This window comes from Catharus ustulatus, chromosome W (assembly GCF_009819885.2).
Source record: "Catharus ustulatus isolate bCatUst1 chromosome W, bCatUst1.pri.v2, whole genome shotgun sequence".
Lineage (NCBI taxonomy): Eukaryota > Metazoa > Chordata > Aves > Passeriformes > Turdidae > Catharus > Catharus ustulatus.
Genome location: NC_046261.2, coordinates 9,704,078 through 9,727,388, shown reverse-complemented (window position 1 = coordinate 9,727,388; position 23,311 = coordinate 9,704,078). Strand labels below are relative to the sequence as shown.

The 23,311-nt window shown below is 47.7% G+C and overlaps 1 protein-coding gene across 1 annotated transcript; it reads left to right on the top strand.

Annotated features, from left to right (window-relative positions):
• The first annotated feature begins 1,014 nt into the window (after positions 1-1,014).
• On the top strand, positions 1,015-2,423 carry LOC117005049. Its single transcript, XM_033076281.1, has 2 exons — positions 1,015-2,002; positions 2,370-2,423. Exons 1-2 carry the CDS (start codon positions 1,118-1,120, stop codon positions 2,421-2,423), a joined length of 939 nt encoding a protein of 312 aa, XP_032932172.1. The 5' UTR covers positions 1,015-1,117.
• The last annotated feature ends 20,888 nt before the right edge of the window (positions 2,424-23,311 follow it).

The following is a 23,311-nucleotide window of genomic DNA, read 5'->3' as shown; positions in this document are numbered from 1 at the left end:
GACTCCTCTCCTGTGATCTGCTGGCCAGAGACCAGGAAAAACCATCCGGTTCGACTTAGAGGACTTGCTTTTGGTAAGACAGGTCAAAATTCAGAACATGGGGGGTGGATTCAGCCAGGAACAAATCAATCTCCTAGCTACCTTAAAAGGGGAGATGTCAGCTCATCCCATGCCCATCCCAGATAAGGAACTTAAAAACCTGCTTTTATGGGTGAAGTTCAAGTTTCCAAGTGCCGAGGCGGATTTATTATTCGAGCCAAATTTTTGGGAACAGATCAATAGATCTTTGTACCACTTAGCGACTCAGAGAGATAAAGAGGCGTTAGAGCTCTTGTCTCCGGCACGGGTGATGCTGGAAGTTATTTCGCACAGAAGTGCAAATTTACAGAGTTGCCGGAGAGCAATTCTGGGTCCCTCGGGAGCAGAGGGAGGATCCCACTCTAGCCAGCAGCTGGGGGAGGGAGATCTTTTGCCGTCTGGCCATCAGCCAGCGGAGGAATCTTGCTATCAGCAAGGGGCTTCAGATATAGATGAAGGACCTGAGGAAGGTCAAGGTGTATCCCTAGAAACCCCAGGATCCCCAAGAATACCTAGAACACCCCATCCCAGGAAAGGAAAGCTTAAGCTAGAAATTTTTCCGAGTGAATTGGAGGATTTAGATTTCTGTTTTTACAGCCTCTCGGACACCTTGTCCCCAGAGCGCGGGGGGGCGGTACAAGCACCTCTAGGGGGAACGGGTGGGGCAGAGGCGGAGACGGGAAAGTCAAAAACTACCGCGGACACAGCGGGGAAAAGCGCGGATTCGGTGCGCGCAGTCGCGGGGATAGGCGGGACTCAGCCAATCGCGGCGGCGACCGGGACGCGCGGGACGGGCGGGGCGGCCGGGGTACGCGGGCCAGCCTCGATCCCAGGCACGGGGAGGGCTGCGCTGACCTCCAGCCCAGGTGTGGGCGGGGCGGCGAGCTCCATGCCGATCGCGGGAACGTCGGACGCGGCATGCGCGGTTAGCGCGGGCGCGGCGGCGGCGGCGGGGGGAGCAACAGTCCGAACCGTAGCGGACACAGAAAAAGCAAGTGCGGTGACCATAGTAACAGGGACAGCGTCAGGCGCGTGCGCGATGGCGACGAAGCGCGGTGGGCGTGCGCGCGGAACGCGAAATACGGAAGTGTCAGCTATAGGGGCGGAGAGTCCGGAAGCGAAGAGGGGGCGGAGCAGAAAACAAAGTGACAGCTCAAATGAGAGCGAAGTAGGCGGGTCTAGCTCAGAGGGGGCTGAGACAAGCGACAGTGAGGGAGATCAGGATACGAGAGGAGGCGTGTCCAAGGGCAAGGCTACGTCGGTGCGGGCAGTGGGGAGGCGTGGTCAGGATAGAAGCGGCCACACCCCCGGGGCTCTGCAAGCGGAGACGGGGCGTGCCCAGGCAGGAGGCGTTTCCCTCAGCGCAAACACAGTTAGTCTCAGCAGTGGGTCTCCGCTTCCATGGCAACCAAGCAGACAGTTTCTCATGAAGGTAATAGCTGAAAGTGTCTCACACAACTTGCATGAACTGTGTGAAACTTTGAAGAGATTCCCAGACTCATCAGAAAAAATAAGCAGCAAAAGGGTGAAACAAAAAGCACAGTCAACCCTAACGGGGCAAACAACTAGTGGTAAAACCTTAACAATGCAAGACTTTTTTCCAACTTCTTACAAAAAATCCTCTTCCAAGAAAAGGTTGCAGGAAAGTCCGAAAGAACAACAGGGTGATACATTGTGTATCACAGCGTCGGAGGGGATTCCGGCGTGGGCAGCAGGTGCTAGTGCATCAGGCCAAGGACAATCAATTATGACTCCAAAAGAAATTATCAAAGCTTTTTTGCAGCACATGGGAGCAAGCTTGGAATCTTATCCAGAGATGAGGACAGAATTTCCACAGATTTTCCGGACAACTCAAGAGTCGCAGATCGTTATTCCACAGCCAAGACCAGAAACAGCACAGAGAATACAGGTACCAGCAATACCGGTGAGTGAAGCGGCATGGACCCAGACACAGCAAATAGCTCCTTTCTACAGGTCAGTGCCAATGGAAGCACAACCATCTGCACCGCAGGCAGTGATAGATTGGGCAGACATAAGAAGAAACCTGGCAAGAGATAGAGCATGTCCAGTGATTGGTACAGGGGACATTGCAATGCCAGTGGCTTATGACGCCCAAGGGCAGAACCCAAGATGGGAGAGATTAACTCATGATGTGATCAAGGATTTGATCAGAGCAATAAGAGACAATGGACTGGGATCTTCATATTTTAAACAACTTTTAAAGGGCACCTTCAATATATATGATTTAACTCCATTTGATCTCAGGTCTCTTGTGTCATTGATTCTTACAGACACACAAGCACTCATCTGGGACGGCAGATGGAGAAGGGCGCTGCAGGAGCTGAAAACAAAGTATCAAAGTAAGCCAAATGCAACTCTCACTTTAGCGCAGCTAACAAGTGATCCACCAGAAAACAACCCAACTCAGCAAGCAGCGAGACTTCCACGTGACGTATTAAAAAACATCAAAAAAGCTGCACGTAAAGCAATTTTACAAATTACACCAGCAAGTATGCAAAACACAATTTATACAAAAATCAAACAAAATGCTTCAAAGAGTTACTCCTCATTCACAAATAAGCTCACTCAAGCAATAGATAGGCAAGTGACTGAGGAAGCAGCCAAACCGCATTTGTTGAAAAGTCTTGCATTTGCAAATGCTAATCAGGAATGCAAAAGGGTCATCAGTGCAATTCCAGGTCAACCCTCTCTAGCAGAGATGGTTGAAGCCTGCAGCAAAGTAGGCACACCACAGCATATAGCGTCAATCATGAAAGAAAAAATGGAAAGGGTACTCCAAGTACAAAAGGAGACTCTTGAAAAAGTTCTCGCAAATTTCAAAAAACAAAAGAACCCCACAGAGGAACAATGTTATAAATGTGGAAATTCTGGACATTTTAAGAAAAACTGTCCTCAGCTTGCGAAAACAGGCAAGTCGTCGGGGCTTTGTCCGAGATGCAAAAGAAGAAGGCATCATCCAAGTGAATGTTATTCACAAACAGATGTGGATGGAAAACAGTTGGCCGTTCCGGGAAACTACAAGAAGAGCGCGAATCGTCAACGCGCGACGACAGAAGTAATGACGATGGCACAAGGAACACCAGTGTTCCAAACAGGACAATTATTGGGGAACGTCAATCAGACGCCCTCTGCAGGGCAGTTGCAGGCATCCCCTGCGACCCAGAATTATTGCCCCCCGGAGCACAATGTTACTTGGCAACTTCCAAAGTAATATGTCTCCTATGCGAAGAGCTCATAGCAATACCTACAGGAGTCAGAGGGACATCCTAAAAGAGGCAAGACTTCTTAATTTTAGGCGAAGATAGGAATAGTATCTTCGGATTAGTTATTATTCCTACGGTCCTCACAGCAAATTGTAATGAAGAATTAACAGTCATAGCAAAAGCTCTTCGGCCACCACTAACAATTCCAGAAAATACGCGGATAGCAAAAGCAATGGCTTTGCCACCTCATCCATTAAAACATAAAGTGATGGCGGTGATTGATTCAGATCATCCTTCATATAATGATCACGTAGAAGTTCATGCTACATGGGTGCAACACATAGGTCGCGACCGGCCAATCATCGTTTGTCGATTGACATATGGTGAAAGATCACTAGAGATCAAAGGATTAGTTGATACAGGAGCAGATGTTACGCTCGTTTCATACATCTTTTGGCCGAGAGAGTGGAATTTAAGAATACCATTGGGTCAAATTACAGGTGTAGGAGGAAGTTCTGTTTGTCTGCAAAGTGAATATGCAATAGTAGTCTCAGAACCAAAAGGAAAGCCAGCAGTCACTCGACCTTTCGTAGTGCAAAGGCCAATCACAGTATGGGGAAGAGACCTGTTGTCACAATGGGGCATGAGACTGGAAATGGATTTTTAGTGGGGGTCACTGTAGCACTCACCACTCCGAAGTTAATCTGGAAAACTGATAAGCCCATTTGAGTGAACCAGTAGCCCCTGGAGAGGAAGAAACTGAGTGCTTTAAAAAGTTTAGTGAAAGAACAGTTACAAAAAAAAACATATTAAGCCGACAAATAGTCCCTGGAATTTTCCAGTGTTTGTCATTCGGAAGAAAACTTCTGAACAATAGAAATTGCTTCATGATCTCAGGAAGCTGAATGAAATAATAGAAGAGATGGGACCACTTCAACAAGGACTCCCTTCACTCACAATGATTCCAAGAGAATGGCCGCTTGTGATCATTGATCTCAAAGATTGCTTCTTCAGCATACCACTTCATCCAAGTGATGCTCACAGAATAGCATTTTCTATTCCAAGTCTAAACAGAGAAGAGCCATTAGAAAGATATCATTGGGTGGTTTTACCACAAAACCTCAAGAATTCACCAACAATTTGTCAGTAGTATGTGGCGCGAGCTTTAGCTCCGGCGAGGAAGAAATATCCGGAAGCAAAAATCATTCATTACATAGATGATTTGCTCATTGCAGCATCAACACAGCAAAAGCTACAACAAGTTCGTGGTTGCGTGATTGAAAAAGTGCAGAAAGCTAAATTAGAGATCAGCACTTCCAAGATCCAAAAGATCGCACCCTAAAAATACCTCAGATGAAAAATCACAGAGCAAACAATAAAGCCTCAAAAACTAAAAATCAACTCAAAGATCAACAATTTACAAAATCTACAGCAACTTCTTGGAGAGATAAACTGGATGAAGCCAATCTTAAGAATCACAAATGAAGATCTTTCATCGTTGTTCAATCTTCTGAGAGGAGATAGTAATATTAAATCTCCTAGGACTCTCACACCAGAAGCTCAAAAAGCTCTAAAAAGAGTTGCAGAAATTATACAGCAAAGACAAGCACATCGTTATGTAGATTCATTACCCTTTTGTTTAGCGGTGTTGGGGGAACAGACACAGCTATATGGCTTAATCTTTCAATGAAACATATCTCAAAAAAACCCACTTCTAATTATAGAGTAAATTTTTTTATCTTACAAGTCCCCAAAAACAATTCTTACAAGTCTAAAAATGATAGCTCAAATCATAATAAAAACAAAAACTAAGTTGCTAACAATGGCAAGCAAAGATTTTTCAATAATATATTTACCATTAAAAAAGCAATATTTTAATTGAACAAATCAAAAATCACAAAATTTAGTAATTGCATTGTTAAATTATACAAGTATTTGTACAATTCACTACCCAAGCCACAAGATGTTAAAGGTAAAACTAAGTTTTAAAAAAAAAACAAAAATAAGTAAAAAACCATTGGAAAGAATCACAGTATTCACTAATAGTTCAGAAAAGACTCACAAATCAGTCATTACATAGCAAAATTCTACTACAAAAAATGAGAATCAGATGTGAAAATAGTACAAAGTTCACCACAAATTGTAAAGTTAGCAACAGTAGTCAAAGTTTTTAAGTTGTTTCAACAACCTCTCAATTTAATCACAAATTCAGCATATGTAGCTAATGTAGTTAAAAGATTAGAAAAATCACTTTTGCGAAAAACAAGCAATGAAATTTTGTATTCATACTTATCATGTATGAAAACACTGCTAGAAAACAAAACACATAAATACTTCATTACACACATCAGGGCACATTCATCACTCCCAAGTCTTTTAGCAAAAAGGCATGCTCAAGCAAATAAACTAACTGTGTCAGTTTTGCAAACATTACCAAACATCTTTAAGCAAGCAAAATTGAGCCATGCATTTTTTCATCAAAATGCAAAAGCATTAATAAAGTCTATTCACATTTCAAAAAGTCAAGCAAAAAAAATTATTCAGTCATGTCCAAATTGTCAACTTGTGCAACCACCAGCCTCTACGAGAGCAGTCAACCCGAGAAGATTGCAAAGTCTTCAATTATGACAAACAAATGTAACAAAATATCCATAATTTAAAAAGTTTAAAAATATTCATGTGTCAATAAATACATTTTCAAGAACGATTTTTGCGTCATTACATACGGGGGAGACAGCGCAACATGCATGTAGACATTTTTTACAGGCATTTGCATCATTAAGAGTTCCACAAAAAGTCAAAACAAGTAATGGTCCAACATATATTAAAAATGTACTAGACAAATTTCTAAAGAAGTAGAGTGTCAAGCACACATTTAACATTCCACAGTCTCCCACAAGTCAAGCAATTATAAAAAAGACCCATCACACTTTAAAAACACTGCTAAACAAACAAAAAAGGGGGGAGGCAGAGGCTACGCCTCACATGCGGTTAAACAAGGCTTTATATGTATTGAATTTCTTGAATGGTTCATTCTCGGAACCGACTCCACCGATCATAAGGCATTTTACAAACGATACAAGGGCAAAGCTAAAGGAAAATCCTTTAGTGTTAATTAGAAATCCGGAAACAAGCCGGATTGAAGGACCTTTTAGACTAATTACTTGGGGGAAGGGTTTTGCTTGTGTCTCCACAGAGAGAGGGCCGAAGTGGGTGCCAGCAAGACACGTGAAACCGTATCGGGCTCAAACACAAGCAGATACCGTCCCTGAACGTGAAGAGGAGAGCTCACGGACGGAACCAGAAGCAGAGACCGTGAACTCCTCTTCGGACAACACATAAAGAACTTAAGGACTGGGAATTGAAAATGTTCATTCCAATGGTTTTATGTCTAATGATGCTGTCTATTGCATTAAGCAATGGGGCGGATTTGCCAATAATGCAACCAAGGGAGAATGTTTGGGAGAATTTAGCTCATGCGGCGGGTTTAGACACCATATGTTTAACGCATTCCAAGCCAAAAAAGCCATTTACAACGTGCTTGGTGGGATTGCCGGTGAAAGAATGGCCAATTCCAAAAGGCATTCCTCCAAAGGTGTTGCAGGTTGTGTCGACACCTGTGGATGGATGGAATGTGTGGGTTCAATTTCTTCCAGTAGCTCCTTTCGAACCTCAGGAATTGGAAATTCTGGGGTCAACAATGATGGACTTTTGTATAGAGTTTAACATTTCGGGAATAGCAGATAATAAGACATTAGATGTCACTCTGATTCGCGATGTATATAAGAACGCTTCTTTTTGGTGTAATTATACTATGGTGTCAAACAAACCATCCTTCCGAGTTCCAGCACAATTGCCAAGAGGAACATTTTTCATATGTGGGGACAGAATTTGGCCAGGTATCCCTGCAAACATAAAGGGAGGTCCATGCAGCATTGGGAGGCTTTCGCTTTTAACACCAGACTTGAAAATTTTGAAAAAGTTAAAAAATAGAAATAAGAGAGCAATTCAACAATATGGTCAGGATTGTGATGATAATGTCTACACATGGAACAAGGCACGGAGAATCGCAGCGGCGATTTTCTCACCCCAGATAGCTTCAGGGGCGGCCTTGACACAATTGGATCATATAGGTTGTTGGCTCAGCAAACATTCTAAAGCAGTTTCACTTGCACTGAGTGACTTGTTAACAGATGTCGACAGTGTAAGGAGAGCCACTCTTCAAAACAGGGCGGCAATCGATTATTTATTGTTAACCCATGGACATGGATGTGAAGAATTTGAGGGAATGTGCTGCATGAATCTATCCGATCATTCAAAATCAATTCATGAAGATATAAAACAGTTACAAGAAGGTGTAACCAAACTTGGAGAAGTCACTGGACCGTTGTTGGATGGTGTGTTTGATTTCTTTAGCTTTTCACCGTTGTGGAGAGAACTTTTAAGGATAGGATTATATGTATTAGTAGGACTCGTAATTCTGTTGTTTGTTTTGCCATGCGTTATTCAATGCATACGGCGGGCTATAGACAGGGCAACTAAAGAGGTTCTTTTAGTGCAAACAGAGGGGGGAGATGTGGGAACCCAGGATATTCCCCTGGCTTCCCTGGAGCCTGTACAGGGGGCTCAGAAGCCTTGGCAAGGTGCCAGAAATCTCTGTGAGTTCAATCTAAGTCCCTGGGAGAAATTACCATCTTTATATACAGAATTACAGAGTCACAGAAATAAGTAGAGTGTAAATTGATGTGTTAAAAGGTAGAAAAATAAGGTTTTAAAGATTGTTTACATTAGGGGGTTTTTGGACACAAGATGGAGGATTTGTGGCGTAGTAAGAAATTCTTCTTCTTCTTCATGGCATCCATCTTCTGGGTCGGGATGCCAACTCGGGATTGGTGAAGGGAAAACTGCTCGGTGTAAAGTGGGTATAAAGTATTGGTGATTAATTGTAAATAAAGTAGACGTAAATTAGGGTATAAAAGATAAGTCCTGCCCCGGAGGGCAAGAGAACAGCCTTGGATGAGTTGCAGAGTGGACCGCTGTAAGGTAGACAGAAAATTCCTTAGATAAGGAAGAATAAACAACCTTGGAAACCTCAGAACAACAGCTCTCGAGTCTTCTTTCATGCCCTGCTGCGCCCTGCCTGCAAAATAAGAACTCTTAGACCACCCTTTACTGTGCAGGTGAGTGATCTCTGACCATAAAAGAGGTCGCCGCCTGTCACAAGTCAGTTCCAATCTGGCCACAATTGAAATAGACTGAGAAGGTTTTGATAGTAAACATTCTTTTGCCTAGCTAGTATTCCAACCTGGCCAGGGCTGAAATATTAGACTAGATAAAATATTTTTCTATTATATTTTTAAACTAAACTTTTACTCAATTTTAAAAAGTGGTAGAAAACTATGCAATTTTAATTTGACAGTGAAATATTTTCCACTAAACCAATTCACATAATTTTGATTCATTAAACTTATAATGGTAAAGGAAGTAACATCTTACAGTTTTTCTGGATGGCTTATAATATATAATGCTAGTGCAATGTATACAAACAACATTAACAGACAGTGTGGTGCCAACTTCAATATACACTTAAGAGACATTAACATGTATTTGCTGCATTGATAAAACATGTTTTGAGCAACTGCAAGAGAACAAGTTAACAAGGCAAATATTAACTTAGTAAGGTTTGCAAAATATAAAGGCTTTAACAAATTTAGTTTTGAGATAGGTAAAGCAGCTGTTGAACTTTCCTGAGGGTGAATGCCGCTGGGATTAATGTGTTTAAGTGTTGTGGGCTGGGGGAGGTTTAGAAATTTTTCCCATTATTATGTTAAGCTGGCCGGGGCGGCTCCCCTTTTAGCCATTAAGTGCTCAAGACAAAAGGATGGCTGGGCTGACCCTGATTTCTTGATTGTGGAAGGTGGAGTGCTGTTTTTGTCCTTCGGCGGGTGGGGGGACACTCACAGCTCGCTGGCCGAACTCGGAGAGAGAGGTTGTTTTTCTCCATGGTGGGATCAGGCTCCTGGACTCCGACTGCTAAAGCTTCCTGCTTCTGAGAACAACGCTGAGAACCAGGACGCCCACAGTGAGCAAGTTCTTCCTTCACCCTTCTCCCACCTGGGACGGCGCTACTGCCTCACTCCCCTTCTTCTGCAGCAGTTGCGACTGAGAAACTGCCTGTCCTGCTCCATCAGGACTGTGCAGACGAGGAGGGCATCTGTGACTGGAAAAAGGGACTGAGACTGAGTTTCGTTCTGTTCTGTCACTGTTTTTTTTTTTTTAAATAGCTGATGCTGTTGTTGTTTGTCTTGTAAATATATCAGTAAAGAACTGTATTCCAAACCCATACCTTTTGCCTGAGAGTTCCTGAATTTCCAAATTATTGTAAACTGGGAGGGAGGGGATTTTCACTATCCATTGGTTTTTTTTTTGAAAAAAACTCTCACCTTTTCCTTTTCCTGGCAATACTGTCCCTTTAAACCAGGACAGACCTTGGCGCCTGAACGTGGGGCTCGAGGTTAAGGAATAACAGTTCCTCAGTTGCCTGAGATTGTCTTTTTGTGTGCTAGCAACATATGGTCCAACAACATGTGGTCCAGTTTAATCTGGTTTGGGCTGCACGTGTTCATACATGTATCTCTCCCATTTGCAAACCCTTACATAAGCATGGGCCCTGTAACTAAGGCTACTGTGACTGTTATCGAACTTGCTTTATGGGTTGATAAGGTGAGGAATTCATGGATTTTTAACTTCCTTTGGATGGCGGATACATGGATTCAGGGATAGCACACACTAACTGCATGTTTTTGGGATTACTTTAATAATGGCACCTACTGTGAGGGAATAACACCAGGGGAAATTTTCTCCCAACCCCTCACCCAAATTTTTGGGTCTACCCCATCAGTTTTTGAAGGGTTCAGATTTCCTCTGAATGCTAATGATATCGTACAGTGACTGGTGTTACTGATAGGCTTGTCCTATTTAATATTTAGAGATAAGGGGGGGATTGAGCTGGATAACAACCCTGATACCTACTCCAAGAAATAGGGATGGTGCTGCAGAACTTGACCCTACCCCAGAGACTAGGGTTGCTGCCACAGAGCCTGACCCTGTCCCAGAGACTAGGGATGCTGCATCAGAGTCTGACCCTGCCCCACAGCCCAGCTCAGAAAGGAACCACCTTGAGTGGATAGGGGTTCTAGTGAAGGAGACAGACCAGATGATGAATGAGTACCTCTCCCCAGCTGGCGAGAAGCCCTGCCTTAAAGGGGGAGAATCCAGTGATGCTGTAGTGGAACCCATAGGTGTTACATCTGCCCAGGGTCCAGTTGAATTGCAAGGGCACTCACAGCCAACAGCTGTCACCCCTGTAGAAACTAGGAAGTCTAAAATGAAAACAAGGCACCTAGACAAAGAGGACCAGAGAGGAGGGCCTTCACAACCAACAGGGGAGCCAGAGGTTGAAATCATCACTGAGTCCCTGTCTTATGAAAATCTCTGCAATCTGCGGAAAAATATAGCACGACGGGGCCGGGAGGCTTTGATAACTTGGTTACTTCGGGTCTGGGACCTCATGGGTACAGGTGTGCACTTGGATGGTACAGAGGCATGAAATTTGAGATCCTTGTCCCAGGACTCAGGTGTGGACCAGATATTCGTAAGGGAGCCAGGCCCACTTCCCCTCTGGGAGTGGCTTTTAATGAGTGTAAGAGAGAGGTTTGTCAACAAAGAAAGAATGCAGGAGCACCACAATAGAATGCATTGGAAGACCCTTGAGGAAGGGATCCAGCAGCTGAGAGAGGTGGCGGTACTGGAGGTACTCTTTGGGAGGGATGGACAGCATGACAACGACCATGACAAGGTCAGGTGCACAGGGCACATGCTGTGGAATCTGGCAAACCGAGGGCCATCTCAATACACCACCTTCATTGCAATGATTAATGCTGATGAGCACTGAGAAACAGTGAGCTCTGTTGCTAACAAGCTTAGGGATTTTCACAGTATGATGAACGAGGCAGTGCAGGCCCAGGTTTCTTCCGTGATCCTGGAGGTGAGGGGGATAAGGGAGAAGATGAAGGAGCTGAGGGGGATGAGAGGTGACATAAGTGAGATGAGGGAGGAGATCAGGAAGATCAAGGAAGCACCAGTGCGAGCCTCATACCCCAAGGTTACAGCCCAATGCATCCCAGCTAGTGAAAGAGGGTGCACCCCACGAGCTGACCTATGGTTTTTTCTGCATGACCATGGGGAAGACATGGGAAAATGAGATGGGAAACCCACTTCTGTCTGGGCAGCATGAGTGCATCAACTCAGGGAGGGAAATGCTAACTGAGGGAGCTACACTAAAGTGAAGGTAGCCTCAGCCTCCCATGACCAAGGTGTTGGGCATTACAGAAGGGAGGATGGTCTGTCAGACCCACTTGAAGGAACCTCCACTATGTATGTTCAGGAAAGAAATAATAGCCAGGGCTAGAGGGGCCCTGCCTCTAGCCAGGGAGAGGCACGGGATAACAGAGTCTATTGGATGGTGTGGATCCGATGGCCTGGCACATCAGAACCACAAGAATATAGAGTATTAGTCGATACTGGTTCACAGTGCACCCTAATACCATCAGAACATGAGGGGGAAGAGCGTGTTTCCATTGTTGGGGTGACGGGAGACTCACAGGAATTGTCTTTACTGGAAACTGAGGTGAGCCTGACAGGGGAGGGGTGGCAGAAACATCCAATTGCAACTGACCCAGAGGCTCCACGCATTCTAGGCATAGACTTTCTCAGGAATGGCTATTACAAAGACCCAAAGGGATTCAGGTGGGCTTTTGGAATAGGTGCTGTAGGGGTAGAGGGCATTAAGCAGTTGAACACCTTGCCTGGACTGTCAGAAAACCCATCTGCAGTGGGACTCCTGAAGGTGAAAGAGCAACAAGTGCCAATTGCCACCTCAACAGTGCACCGCCAGCAGTACCGGACGAATCGGGATGCCATGATCCCCATCCATGAGACGATCCGTGAGCTGGAGAGCCAAGGGGTGGTCAGCAAAACCCACTCACCCTTCAAAACCCCATCTGGCCCGTGCGCAAGTCTGATGGAGAATGGAGATTGACTGTGGACTATCGTGCGTTGAACGAAGTGACTCCACCACTGAGCGCTGCCGTGCCGGACATGCTGGAGCTCCAGTACGAGTTGGAGTCCAAGGCATCAAGGTGGTATGCTACCATTGCCATTGCCAACGCATTGTTCTCCATTCCTCAGGCAGCAGAGTGGAGACCTCAGTTTACCTTTACATGGAGGGGCGTGCAGTACACCTGGAATTGTCTGCCCCAGGGGTGGAAACACAGTCCCACCATCTGTCATGGATTGATCCAGGCTGCACTGGAAAAGGGTGAGACTCCAGAACACCTTCAATATATGGATGACATCATTGTGTGGGGAACACGGCAGTGGAGGTATTTGAGAAAGGAGAAAAGACCATCCAGATTCTACTGGGAGCCAGCTTTGCCATTAAAAAGAGTAAAGTCAAAGGACCTGCCCAAGAGATCCAGTTCCTGGGAGTAAAGTGGCAAGATGTGCGGCGCCAGATCCCCAATGAGGTCATCAATAAGATCATCGCGATGTCTCCACCAACCAGCAAGAAGGAAACACAAGTTTTCCTAGGTGCCATAGGCTTTTGGAGAATGCACATTCCCGAGTATAGCCAGATTGTGAGCCCTCTCTACTTGGTCACCCGTAAGAAGAACGATTTCCACTGGGGTGCTGAGCAGCAGCAAGCCTTTGCCCAGATCAAGCAGGAGATCGCTCATGCAGTAGCCCTTGGCCCAGTCAGGACGGGACCAGAGGTAAAGAATGTGCTTTATTCTGCAACTGGGAACCATGTCTTGTCCTGGAGCCTTTGGCAGAAGGTGCCTGGGGAGACTCGAGGCCGACCTCTGGGATTCTGGAGCCGAAGCTATACATGGTCTGAAACCAGTTACACTCCCACAGAGAGGGAGATCTTGGCTGCCTATGAAGGAGTCCAAGCTGCCTCAGAAGTGATCGGCACGGAAGTACAACTCCTCCTGGCACCCCGACTATCAGTGCTGGGGTGGATGTTCAAAGGAAAGGTTCCCTCTACCCACCACGCCACCGACGCCACATAAAGCAGGTGGATTGCCCTCATCACGCAACGCGCCCGCATCGGAAACCTGAATCTCCCTGGGATTTAGGAGATAATTACAAACTGGTCAGAAGGTGAAAATTTTGGTCTCGCCGATGACGAGGAACAAGAACAAGTGAACCGCGCTGAGGAAACCCCACTGTATAACCAAGTGCCAGCAGATGAAACATGCTGCGCTCTTTTCACCGACGGCTCCTGCCGCATTGTGGGGATGAACCGGAAGTGGAAAGCAGCCGTATGGAGCCCCACACGACAGGTTGCACAAACTACCAAAGGAGGAGGTGGATCAAGTCAATTTGCTGAACTCAAAGCTGTTCAGTTGGCCCTGGACATTGCTGAAAGAGAGAAGTGGCCAAATCTCTACCTTTATTCTGACTCATGGATGGTAGCCAATGCTCTGTGGGGTTGGCTGGAAAGGTGGAAAAAGGCAAACTGGCAACGTAGGGGAAAACCAATCTGGGCTGCTGATGAGTGAAAAGACATTGCCACCCGGGTAGAGAAGCTACCTGTGAAAGTTTGCCATGTGGATGCCCATGTCCCCAAGAGTTGGGCTAATGAGGAACACCGACACAACGAGCAGGTAGATCAGGCCTCAAAGATAGATGTGTCAAAAATAGACTTGCATTGGCAACACAAGGGAGAATTGTTCCTGGCTCGATGGGCCCATGACGCCTCAGGTCATCAGGGCAGAGATGCCACGTATAAGTGGGCATGAGACCGAGTGGTGGATCTAGCCATGGACAGTATCTCTCAAGTTATCCATGACTGTGATACGTGCGCTGCCATCAAGCAAACCAAGCGGGTCAAGCCTCTCTGGTATGGTGGGCGTTGGTCCAAATATAAGTACGGGGAGGCCTGGCAGATTGACTACATCACACTGCCTCAGACCCGCCAAGGCAAGCGCTACGTGCTGACCATGGTGGAAGCCACGACCGGATGGTTGGAGACCTACCCTGTGCCTCACGCCACTGCTCGGAACACCATCCTGGACCTTGAGAAACAGGTCCTTTGAAGGCATGGTACCCCTGAGAGAATTGAGTCAGACAACGGGACTCATTTCAAGAACAGCCTCATAAACAGCTGGGCTAGGGAACATGGCATTGAGTGGGTGTACCATATCCCCTACCATGCACCAGCATCTGGGAAGGTCGAACGGTGCAATGGCCTGCTTAAAACCACCTTGAATGCACTTGGTGGGGGGACTTTCAAGAACTGGGAAAGTAATCTACCAAAGACCACATTGTTGGTGAATACCCGAGGATCCACTAACCAAGCAGGCCCTGTCCAATCTGAGCTCTTGGGAACACCAGATGGGGATAAGGTTCCAGTGGTACACATGAGAGGTATGCTAGGGAAAACTGTTTGGGTGAACTCTGCCTCCAGCAAAGACAATCCTGTCCGTGGGGTGGTTTTTGCTCAAGGACCAGGTTGTACATGGTGGGTGATGCAAAAGGATAGAGAGACCTGATGCATACCCCAAGAAGACCTTGTTCTAAGGTGAACTATCTATGATACTGTGTCTGTAACTGCATGTATGTACATAATTTCATGTAGTATGTCAGCATGGGAAAAATTTGGGGTGGATGTTGTGGGTTGGGGGAGTTTTTACTCTTTCCCTCGGTGGAGAAATTTTTCCCATTATCATGTTAAAGAAACCTGGCCGGACAACTCCATTGGTTTTTGATCGTTCATGGCAAAAGAGAGGGTGTAGATGGACAGCCGTGAATTGCTTGGTCCTTCCATGAGGAAACTCACTCTCGCCGACCTCAATGCAGAGGAAAGAGGTTCTTTTTCGCCACAGTGGGACCTGCCTTGCACTCCGGCACTGCAAAAGGTTCCTGCTTCTGAAAACAGCACTGAGAACCGGGATGGAAACAGTGAGAAGAATTTTTTTCTTCACCTTTCTCTCACCTGGGGACCGCCCTGCCGGCTACGCCTGCCTGCTTTGGCTACTGCTGCAACTGAGAGGTGGGCCACCTCGCTCCACCAAGACCGTGCGGAAGAGGAGGGCATCTGTGACTAGGAAAAAAGGACTGAGACTGAGTTTCGTTCTGTGTTGTCACTCATTTTTCATAGCTGATGTTGTTCTTGTTTGTTTTGTAGATTTATCAGTAAAGAACTGTTATTCCTAAACCCATACCTTTTTTCCTGAGAGCCCCCTTAATTTCCAAAATTATAGTAAACTGGGAGAGAGGGGATTTTCTTTGGGAACTGTGGGAGCTTTCTTCACTTGAATGTGATGTATCGAAGCACTCTGTTCCTTGATCTTAATCACAGTAAAGGTGGTGAGAAGCACTTGGTATGGTCCTTCCCACTGTGGTTTCAAGTGTTTTTTTTCTGCAAGAGACTTTACATACACATAATCTCCAGGCTATATGTCATGCACTGGTTCATCAAGCCCTACACTTTGAGTTCCAGCCACATGTTTTTCTATTTCTCTGAGTTGTTTACTTAAAACCACCATATATGCAGTCAGTGCTTCTTCCCTGACCTGGGTAGACATTCCCTTTTGAACCCCATATGGTGTCCCATAAATAATTTCAAAAAGGCTTAACTTTTCTTTGGTTCTAGGTTTAGTTCGAATTTGCAGCAGTTCCAGCAGGAGAGACTGGAGTCAGGGAAAATTAGTTTCCTGCCCTAGCCTTACAATCTGTTATTTGATTAAATTATTCAATTTCTCCACTTGTCCACTTGACTGAGTGTGATACAGAGTGTGTAGTTTCCAATTTATGCCTAAATGTTGGCCGGTCTGCTGCACTATTTTTGAGATAAAATGTGATCCTCTACCAGAGGACATGGTGGCTGGAACTCCAAAGTATGGTATTATCTATTGTAACAGTACCTTTGTTACCTCTCAAGTTTTTGCAGTCCTGGTGGGGAAAGCCTCGGGCCATTCTGAAAAGGTATTTCTTAGCACCAACAAATATCGATACCCCCCTTTTCTTGGAAGTTCTGAAAAATCAATTTGCCATTGTTGCCCAGGCCCTTGGCTTTTTCCAGTTTTGCCAAGTTTTGGTTTGAGGATGTTTTGGGTTTTGTCTGGAGGCAAAGATCACACTGCTGAGTCACTTGAGTGACAGTGGCATATAATTTCCTAGCAACAACTCTTTCAATTAAGTAGTCATACAAGGCCTCTACTCCCCAGTGTGTTTTCGGGTGTTCTTCCTTTACCAATGACCACAATAAATTAGAGGGGAAGACTAACCTCCCACTTTTTTTTTTAGTAACAACCCATCCCTCTCAGTTATATTTTCCTCTTTGACTTTTAATTACTTACCTATCCTCTTTATTATATACTGGCTTACCTTCAAGGGAAACCTGTCTATCTGGAATCAAGGCTCCCTCAGTTGCTACCTCACCTTTTGCTGCTTCTTTTGCCTCTCTGTCTGCCAGCATGTTTCTTCCAATTCTGAGCTCACCTTCTGATGTGTCTTAATATGCATGATTGCTACCTTCTCAGGTAGCTGAACTGCTTCTAGTAGTTGTATTATTTTCTGTGCATTTGATGTTTTTCCCTTGCGAATTCAACAGTCCTCTTTCCTTCCAAATGGCTCCATGTGCATGTACAACCCTAAATGCATATCTTGAGTCTGTATAAATATTTGTTTTCTTTCATTTTTTCCATTTCCAAGGCACTGGTTAGAGCAATTATCTTCGCCTTTTGTGCAGAGGTGCCTACTGGTAAAGGTCACGATTCTGTTACCTCTTTGCAGGTGGTAACTGCATACCGGGCATATCGCTTTCCACTGATGACGTAACTGCTCCCATCCGTGAAACAGGTTTCAAGGAGGGTGTCCTTCAGGTCTGGATGGCTGGAGTAGGTGGCTTCGATGGTTTCCAGGCAGTCATGGTTTACGGATTCCCCTTGGTTTCCACTGAGGAAAGAAGCTGGGTTGACAATGTTAGTTACCACTATTTTTACCTCATCTTGTTCTGCTATAATGACTTTGTATTTCAGGAATCTCTGTGGGGAAAGCCAATGGCCACCTTTCACTTCTAGCACTGTGGACACTGTGTGAGACACTAGCACAATCATTTTCTGGCCCAAGGTGAATTTACGAGCTCCCTGGATGTTTAGCACAACTGCTGCTACAGCTCGGAGACATCCTGTCCAGCCCTTGGCCATCGCATCTAGCTGCTTAGAAAAGGAAGTACAGTAATTTCACGAATACAAGACGCACCATTTTGACTAAAATTTTGCTCCCACCCCGGAAATGCGACTAACACTCAGGAGAGGCTAATATGTGAATAATTTTCTGACATTTACAATCCCAGAAGTGCCAGCCAGGGTGCCGAACAGAGCACCTGCCAGTAAAAATCGGCATTTCGTGATTGTTACAAATTATTACTCTGTTGCGCCGCGGGTGGAACCTGGCTCCCTGCAGGCAGCACGGGGGGCGGGGAGAGAGGCGGGAGAGTTCTCTCCTTCCCTCCTCTGCCGCAGCCCAGGCGAGAGACGGGGGGGCCCCGTGCCGCCATCCCCGCGGCCCGGTGGGAAGGCGGGGCTCCGTGCCACCGTCCCCGTGGTTTCGGTGGAAGACGGGGCCCCATGCCGCCGTCCCCATGGCTCGGGGAGGAGGCGGGGGCCCTGTGCCACCATCCCCGCGGCTCTGGGAGGAGGAGGGGGCTCCGTGCTTCCATCCCCGTGGCCTGTGGGGTAAGCGGGGTGCTCCGTCCCCGCCCGCTGCCGCGGGAGCGAGGGGGACTCCGTCCCTGCCTGCCACCACGGGGCAGCGCCGGACCAGGGCGAGCGAGCCCAGAGGCAGCGACCGGCCCCGAGCAGTCCCGCCGAGCAGCAGCGCCGGGCTGGGCCACCTGGCCTTGTCGGCAGCCACGACCGGGCTGAACCTGCACAGCCCGAACCGAGCCAGTAAACCCCCCGCCCTGCCGTGATTCTGTTACTAATTGGCAACTTTGTTGCATGCGGGTCCTCGCTGCGAACGACAGAGCGGCTTATACTCAGGTGCGGCTTATTTATGGACAAAGAACGAAATGTTTACCAACACCCAGAGATGCAGTTTATAGTCCGTGCGGCTTGTATTCGTGAAATTACTGTAACTGCCCTTCGATATGGGCCCAGATTTTGGACCAGTATCCCCAGGGCAATCCCCTTTTTTTCATGGGAAAATAGGAAGAATGGTTTACTTACATCTGGCAGACCCAGAGCTGGCACAAACACAAGAACCTTCTTCTTTGATACCCTGTGCCCCTGGAGTCCCAGAAAATTTAGGAGGCTTACCGTCCAGACCACACAGGCTTCTTCTGTCTGGCTGGCTATTAGGAGGTCATCTACATACTGCAACAGCCTTTCTTCTCCTGGTGGGGCTTCCCAAACCCCCAGGTCCTTTGCAAGTTGTTCTCTGAACAAAGTGGATGAGTTCTTAAAACCTTGAGGCGACCGTGTCCAAGTGAGATGTGTTTTGCACCTGCTCTTAGGGCTTTGCCATTCAAAGGCAAAAATTTTCTGGCTGGCTTCATGGAGAGGGAGGCAGGACTGCTGCAAATTCATACCTATATACAGGAGGAGTTTTAAAGACAACAACTGTGTGAACTGGCACTTCTGGTGAACAGTTTTGACAGATAACATACTTGGTTTCTCTAGGTGTAAAAAACTATAATAGAAAGATTTGAATAGATGCTAATGAATCTTGTTTGGAAGCACCAGGGGAACAAATAGCAGCAGCAGCAGAGATGCAGGCATGAAATGTAATGATAACACTTCGATTTGCAGATAATCAAGATTTTAGCATATCTACCCCTCTCTCCTCAGGACAGCCAGATTGGGAGACAAAGGACAATCAGTAAATTGGCAGAGGTGGAACAGGATTGAAGGTCTAAACACTATCAACTTGTAACAGACAAAAGAGGTTACAGTGATTTCACGAATACAAGCCGCACTGAGTATAAGTCGCATCTCTGGGTGTTGGCAAATATTTCGTTCTTTGTCCATAAATAAACCGCACCTGTATATAAGCCGCTCTGTCGTTCACAGCGAGGACCCGCGTGCAACAAAGTTACCAAATACTAACAGAACCGCGGCATGGCGGGGGGTTTACTGGGTCAGTTAAGGTTGTGCAGGCTCGGCCCGCTCGGGGTTGCTGACGGGGCCAGGTGGCCCAGCTCGGTGGGGTTGCTCGGCGGGCTGCTCGGGGTTGGCCGTCGCCTCTGGGGTCACTCGCCCCGACCCCGCTCCCGCGGTGGCGACGGGCGGGCACGGAGCACAAGCCCCGCTCCTGCGACGAGCGGGCACGGAGCACCCCCTGCTCCTGTGGCGAGCGGGCACGGAGCACACGCCCCGCTCCCGCAGCGAGCGGGCACGGAACACCCCCTGCTCCCGCCGCGGCGGCATACGACGGGGGCGGAGCCCCCTGCCTCCTCCCCGAGCCATGGGGATGTCAGCACAGAGACCCCTGCCTCTCCCCCGCCTGAAGTAGGGAACTCCCCTGCCTCCCTCCCTCCCCCCACGCTGCCGGCGCTGAGCTGGCCCCACCCAGTAACCAATTTGTAACAATAGCGAAATCCTGGGTTTTACTGGCAGGTGCTCGGCTCGGCACCCTGACTGGCACTTCTAGGGTTGTAAATGTCAGAAAATTATTCACATATTAGCCGCTCCTGAGTGTTAGTCGCATTTCCGGGGTGGGAGCAAAATTTTAGTCAAAATGGTGCGTCTTGTATTCGTGAAATTACTGTACATCCAATGCCAGCAGAACACCAGTAACCTAAAAGGGATCTAGGGGAAGTATTGAAAAATCGTAGTCTGCTTTCCTTACCCTTTGCATCATCTAGAGGAAATGTGATGTCATAGTCATGTCAGATGAGGCTTAAAAAATACACAAAAAGTTCACAGTAACTATAAGTTAGTCTTGAATCATGTGTCGGAGCAATGAGGAATCCCCAGGAACAGAATACAGTAAATTCACGAATACAAGCCGCACTGAATATAAGCCGCATCACTGGGTGTTGGCAAACATTTTGGTTTTTGTCCATAGATAAGTCGCACCTGAATATAAGCCGCTTTGTCGTTCGCAGCGAGGACCCGCGTGCAATTAGTAACAGAACCGCGGGAGGGCGGGGTTTACTGGCTGAGCTAAGGCTGTGCAGGCTCGACCCGCTAGGGGCCGCTGACGGGGCCAGGTGGCCCAGCACGGTGCTGCAGCTCGGGACCGGCCGCCGCTGCCACTGGGCTCGGTCACCCCGGGTCGGCGCTGCCCCGCGGTGGCAGGCAGGGACGGAGCTTCCCCCGCTCCTACGGCAGCGGCGGCGGGCGGGGACGGAGCTTTCCCGCGCCCGTGGCGCCGGCGGCGGGCAGGGACGGAGTTTCCCCGCTCCTGCCGCGGTGGCGGCGGGCGGGGACAAAGCACCCCGTCGGCTCCCCGAGCCGCGGCAATGGCTGCGTGGGGCTCCCGTCGGCTCCCCGGGCCGCAGCAATGGCTGCGCGGGGCTCCTGTCGGCTCCCCGAGCCGCAGCAATGGCGGCGCGCGCTTCCCCCCCCTCCCTGGGCCGCAGCAATGGCGGCGCGCGCTTCCCCCCCCTCCCCGGGCCGCAGCAATGGCGGCGCGCGCTTCCACCCCCCTCCCCGGGCCGCAGCAATGGCGGCGCGGGCTTCCCCCCCCCTCCCCGGGCCGCAGCAATGGCGGCGCGGGCTTCCCCCCCCCTCCCCGGGCCGCAGCAATGGCGGCGCGCGCTTCCCCCCCCTCCCCGGGCCGCAGCAATGGCGGCGCGCGCTTCCCCCCCCTCCCCGGGCCGCAGCAATGGCGACGCGGGCTTCCCCCCCCTCCCCGGGCCGCAGCAATGGCGGCGCGTGCTTCCCCCCCCCCTCCCCGGGCCGCAGCAATGGCGGCGCGGGCTTCCCCCCCCTCCCCGGGCCGCAGCAATGGCGGCGCGCGCTTCCCCCCCCCTCCCCGGGCCGCAGCAATGGCGGCGCGGGCTTCCCCCCCCCTCCCCGGGCCGCGGTAGGGGCGGCCCGGGTCCCCCCTCTCCTCCCCGGGCCGCAGCAATGGCGGCGCCGGGCCCCCCCCGTCTCTCCCCTGGGCTGTGGCAGAGGAGGAAAGAGAGCTCTCCCGCCTCTCTCCCCGCCCCCCGTGCTGCCTACAGGGAGCCAGGCTCCACCCGCGGTGCAACAGAGTAGCGATTTGTAACAATCGCAAAATGCCGACTTTGCAGCTGCTCGGCTCAGCACTCTGGCAGGCACTTCTGAGGTTGTATTAGCCGCTCCTGATTATTAGCCGCATTTCCGGTTTAGGAGCAAAATCTTAGTCAAATTGGTGCGGCTTGTATTCGTGAAATTACTGTACTATAAATCCTTATTTCATTGACAACAATTATTAAAATAGATTCAAGTAGAAACTGTAATAAGGTTAAATAAGAACTTGGTTGTGATTTACCAAAATATGAGTATTGGTCTAATACCGATACTCAACTGTGACAGACAAAAGACTCTCTAACAATTTAAAGTTAGAAAGTGTATGCTTATTCAGCGCTGGTCAGCAGCATGGGGTAAGCCCCTAATATGCACTGCAAAATTACAGGTGGTCACAGAGTCTATTTATTGACAAAAGGTTCAAACAAATATATATTCATAATAACAGTCCCTGCCATTCTTCATTTTCTATGGTAAATAGTTTGAATAGCTCTTAAGCATGTGTGGTTGGCTTCTTGAATTAAGTCTGAGGTTGTTTTTGTGGAGAGGGGTCTTAAAAGGAGGAAGCAAGGTGAGTCTTCCTTGCCCTGAACTCTCAAACTTTTCCATCAATGACAATACAAATGGCTTTTGGGGCAACTCCAGTTTTTCAAAGAACAAGTTTCTGGTTGCAATTTTTTGTGTTCTTTGGACCTACCTACTAGTTTCATCCTTTCCCATTGGAAGTACAGCTAAGCAAATATAAAATGACAGGCAATCAATTATTTAAGTTTCAGGTAACTATCTCAAGCCCAGTTTCTTCTAACTTTTAACTAAAATCCTAATTTCTTTAAGATTAGTGTTTCAGTTGTAGCTGATAGGATAAAAATATATCCTCAAGTTACCCTAGATGATTATAATGCTAGAAAACACACCCCTGGGGAAATTTGTGTATGTAAATGAAAATATAATGAACTGGACCAAGACCGCCACATTCGCATTAAGAATCTGTTATACAAGCATGATTGACCAATCACCTGTTTCTTTATCATTCTTTCTTTGCTACCTTTGTGTATAGAAGATTGTACTTGCTTCCTACAAGACGTGCCAGTTGTGTTAGATGCCTGTCACCCTATTCTGCAGAATGGTAATAAAATCAAATGTCTCAATGCAGTATGTTTGTTGTCTCTTGCACACTGGGCAAAAGAATCTTATTTTAGGGACAACAGTTGTTTGACCTTGGCTACCCTCCAGGTGCCCACCTGTGGTGGTGCATTTCCCCCCTCCAGCCCCCTTACTCAGGCCACACTGCAATCTGAGAATTGCTCATTAGGCCTCTTCCTTGAAAAACAGAACTTGGGCTGAGCTCTTCTTGAGTTTATGAAAAGAGTCTGCTCCCAGGAAATGCTGATGTCTAATGAGCTCCTGTTTATGAACAACCTCGAAAACAGTTTTTCTTGCCTGAATGGCATAACAGCCCTGTTCTCACACTTTCAAAGAAAATGCTGACCCAAACTGCAGCCAGGATGAAACATTGTTATGACCAAAGCTCACTCTGGACTGCAGGGGGCTGCAATCAGCAACCTCCTTCTGAGTGGGATGCCTCTCAGATCCAGCGAACTCTCAAGTTGGCTGTACTCAGAGGATCACTGAATGATGACAAATCCTGGGCTGATACTCTCACTCCTCAAGGCCCAACCCTTCACCTGTTGGGGAGATAAAAAGGCATTCAAAGTGAGT

Coding starts and splice junctions, on each gene's coding strand:
- LOC117005049 (XM_033076281.1), top strand. CDS start 1,118: ATGGCGACGAAGCGCGGTGGGCGTGCGCGCGGAACGCGAAATACGGAA. Junction 2,003..2,369: donor TACAGGTACCAGCAATACCG/GTGAGTGAAGCG, acceptor TGATTCTTACAG/ACACACAAGCACTCATCTGG.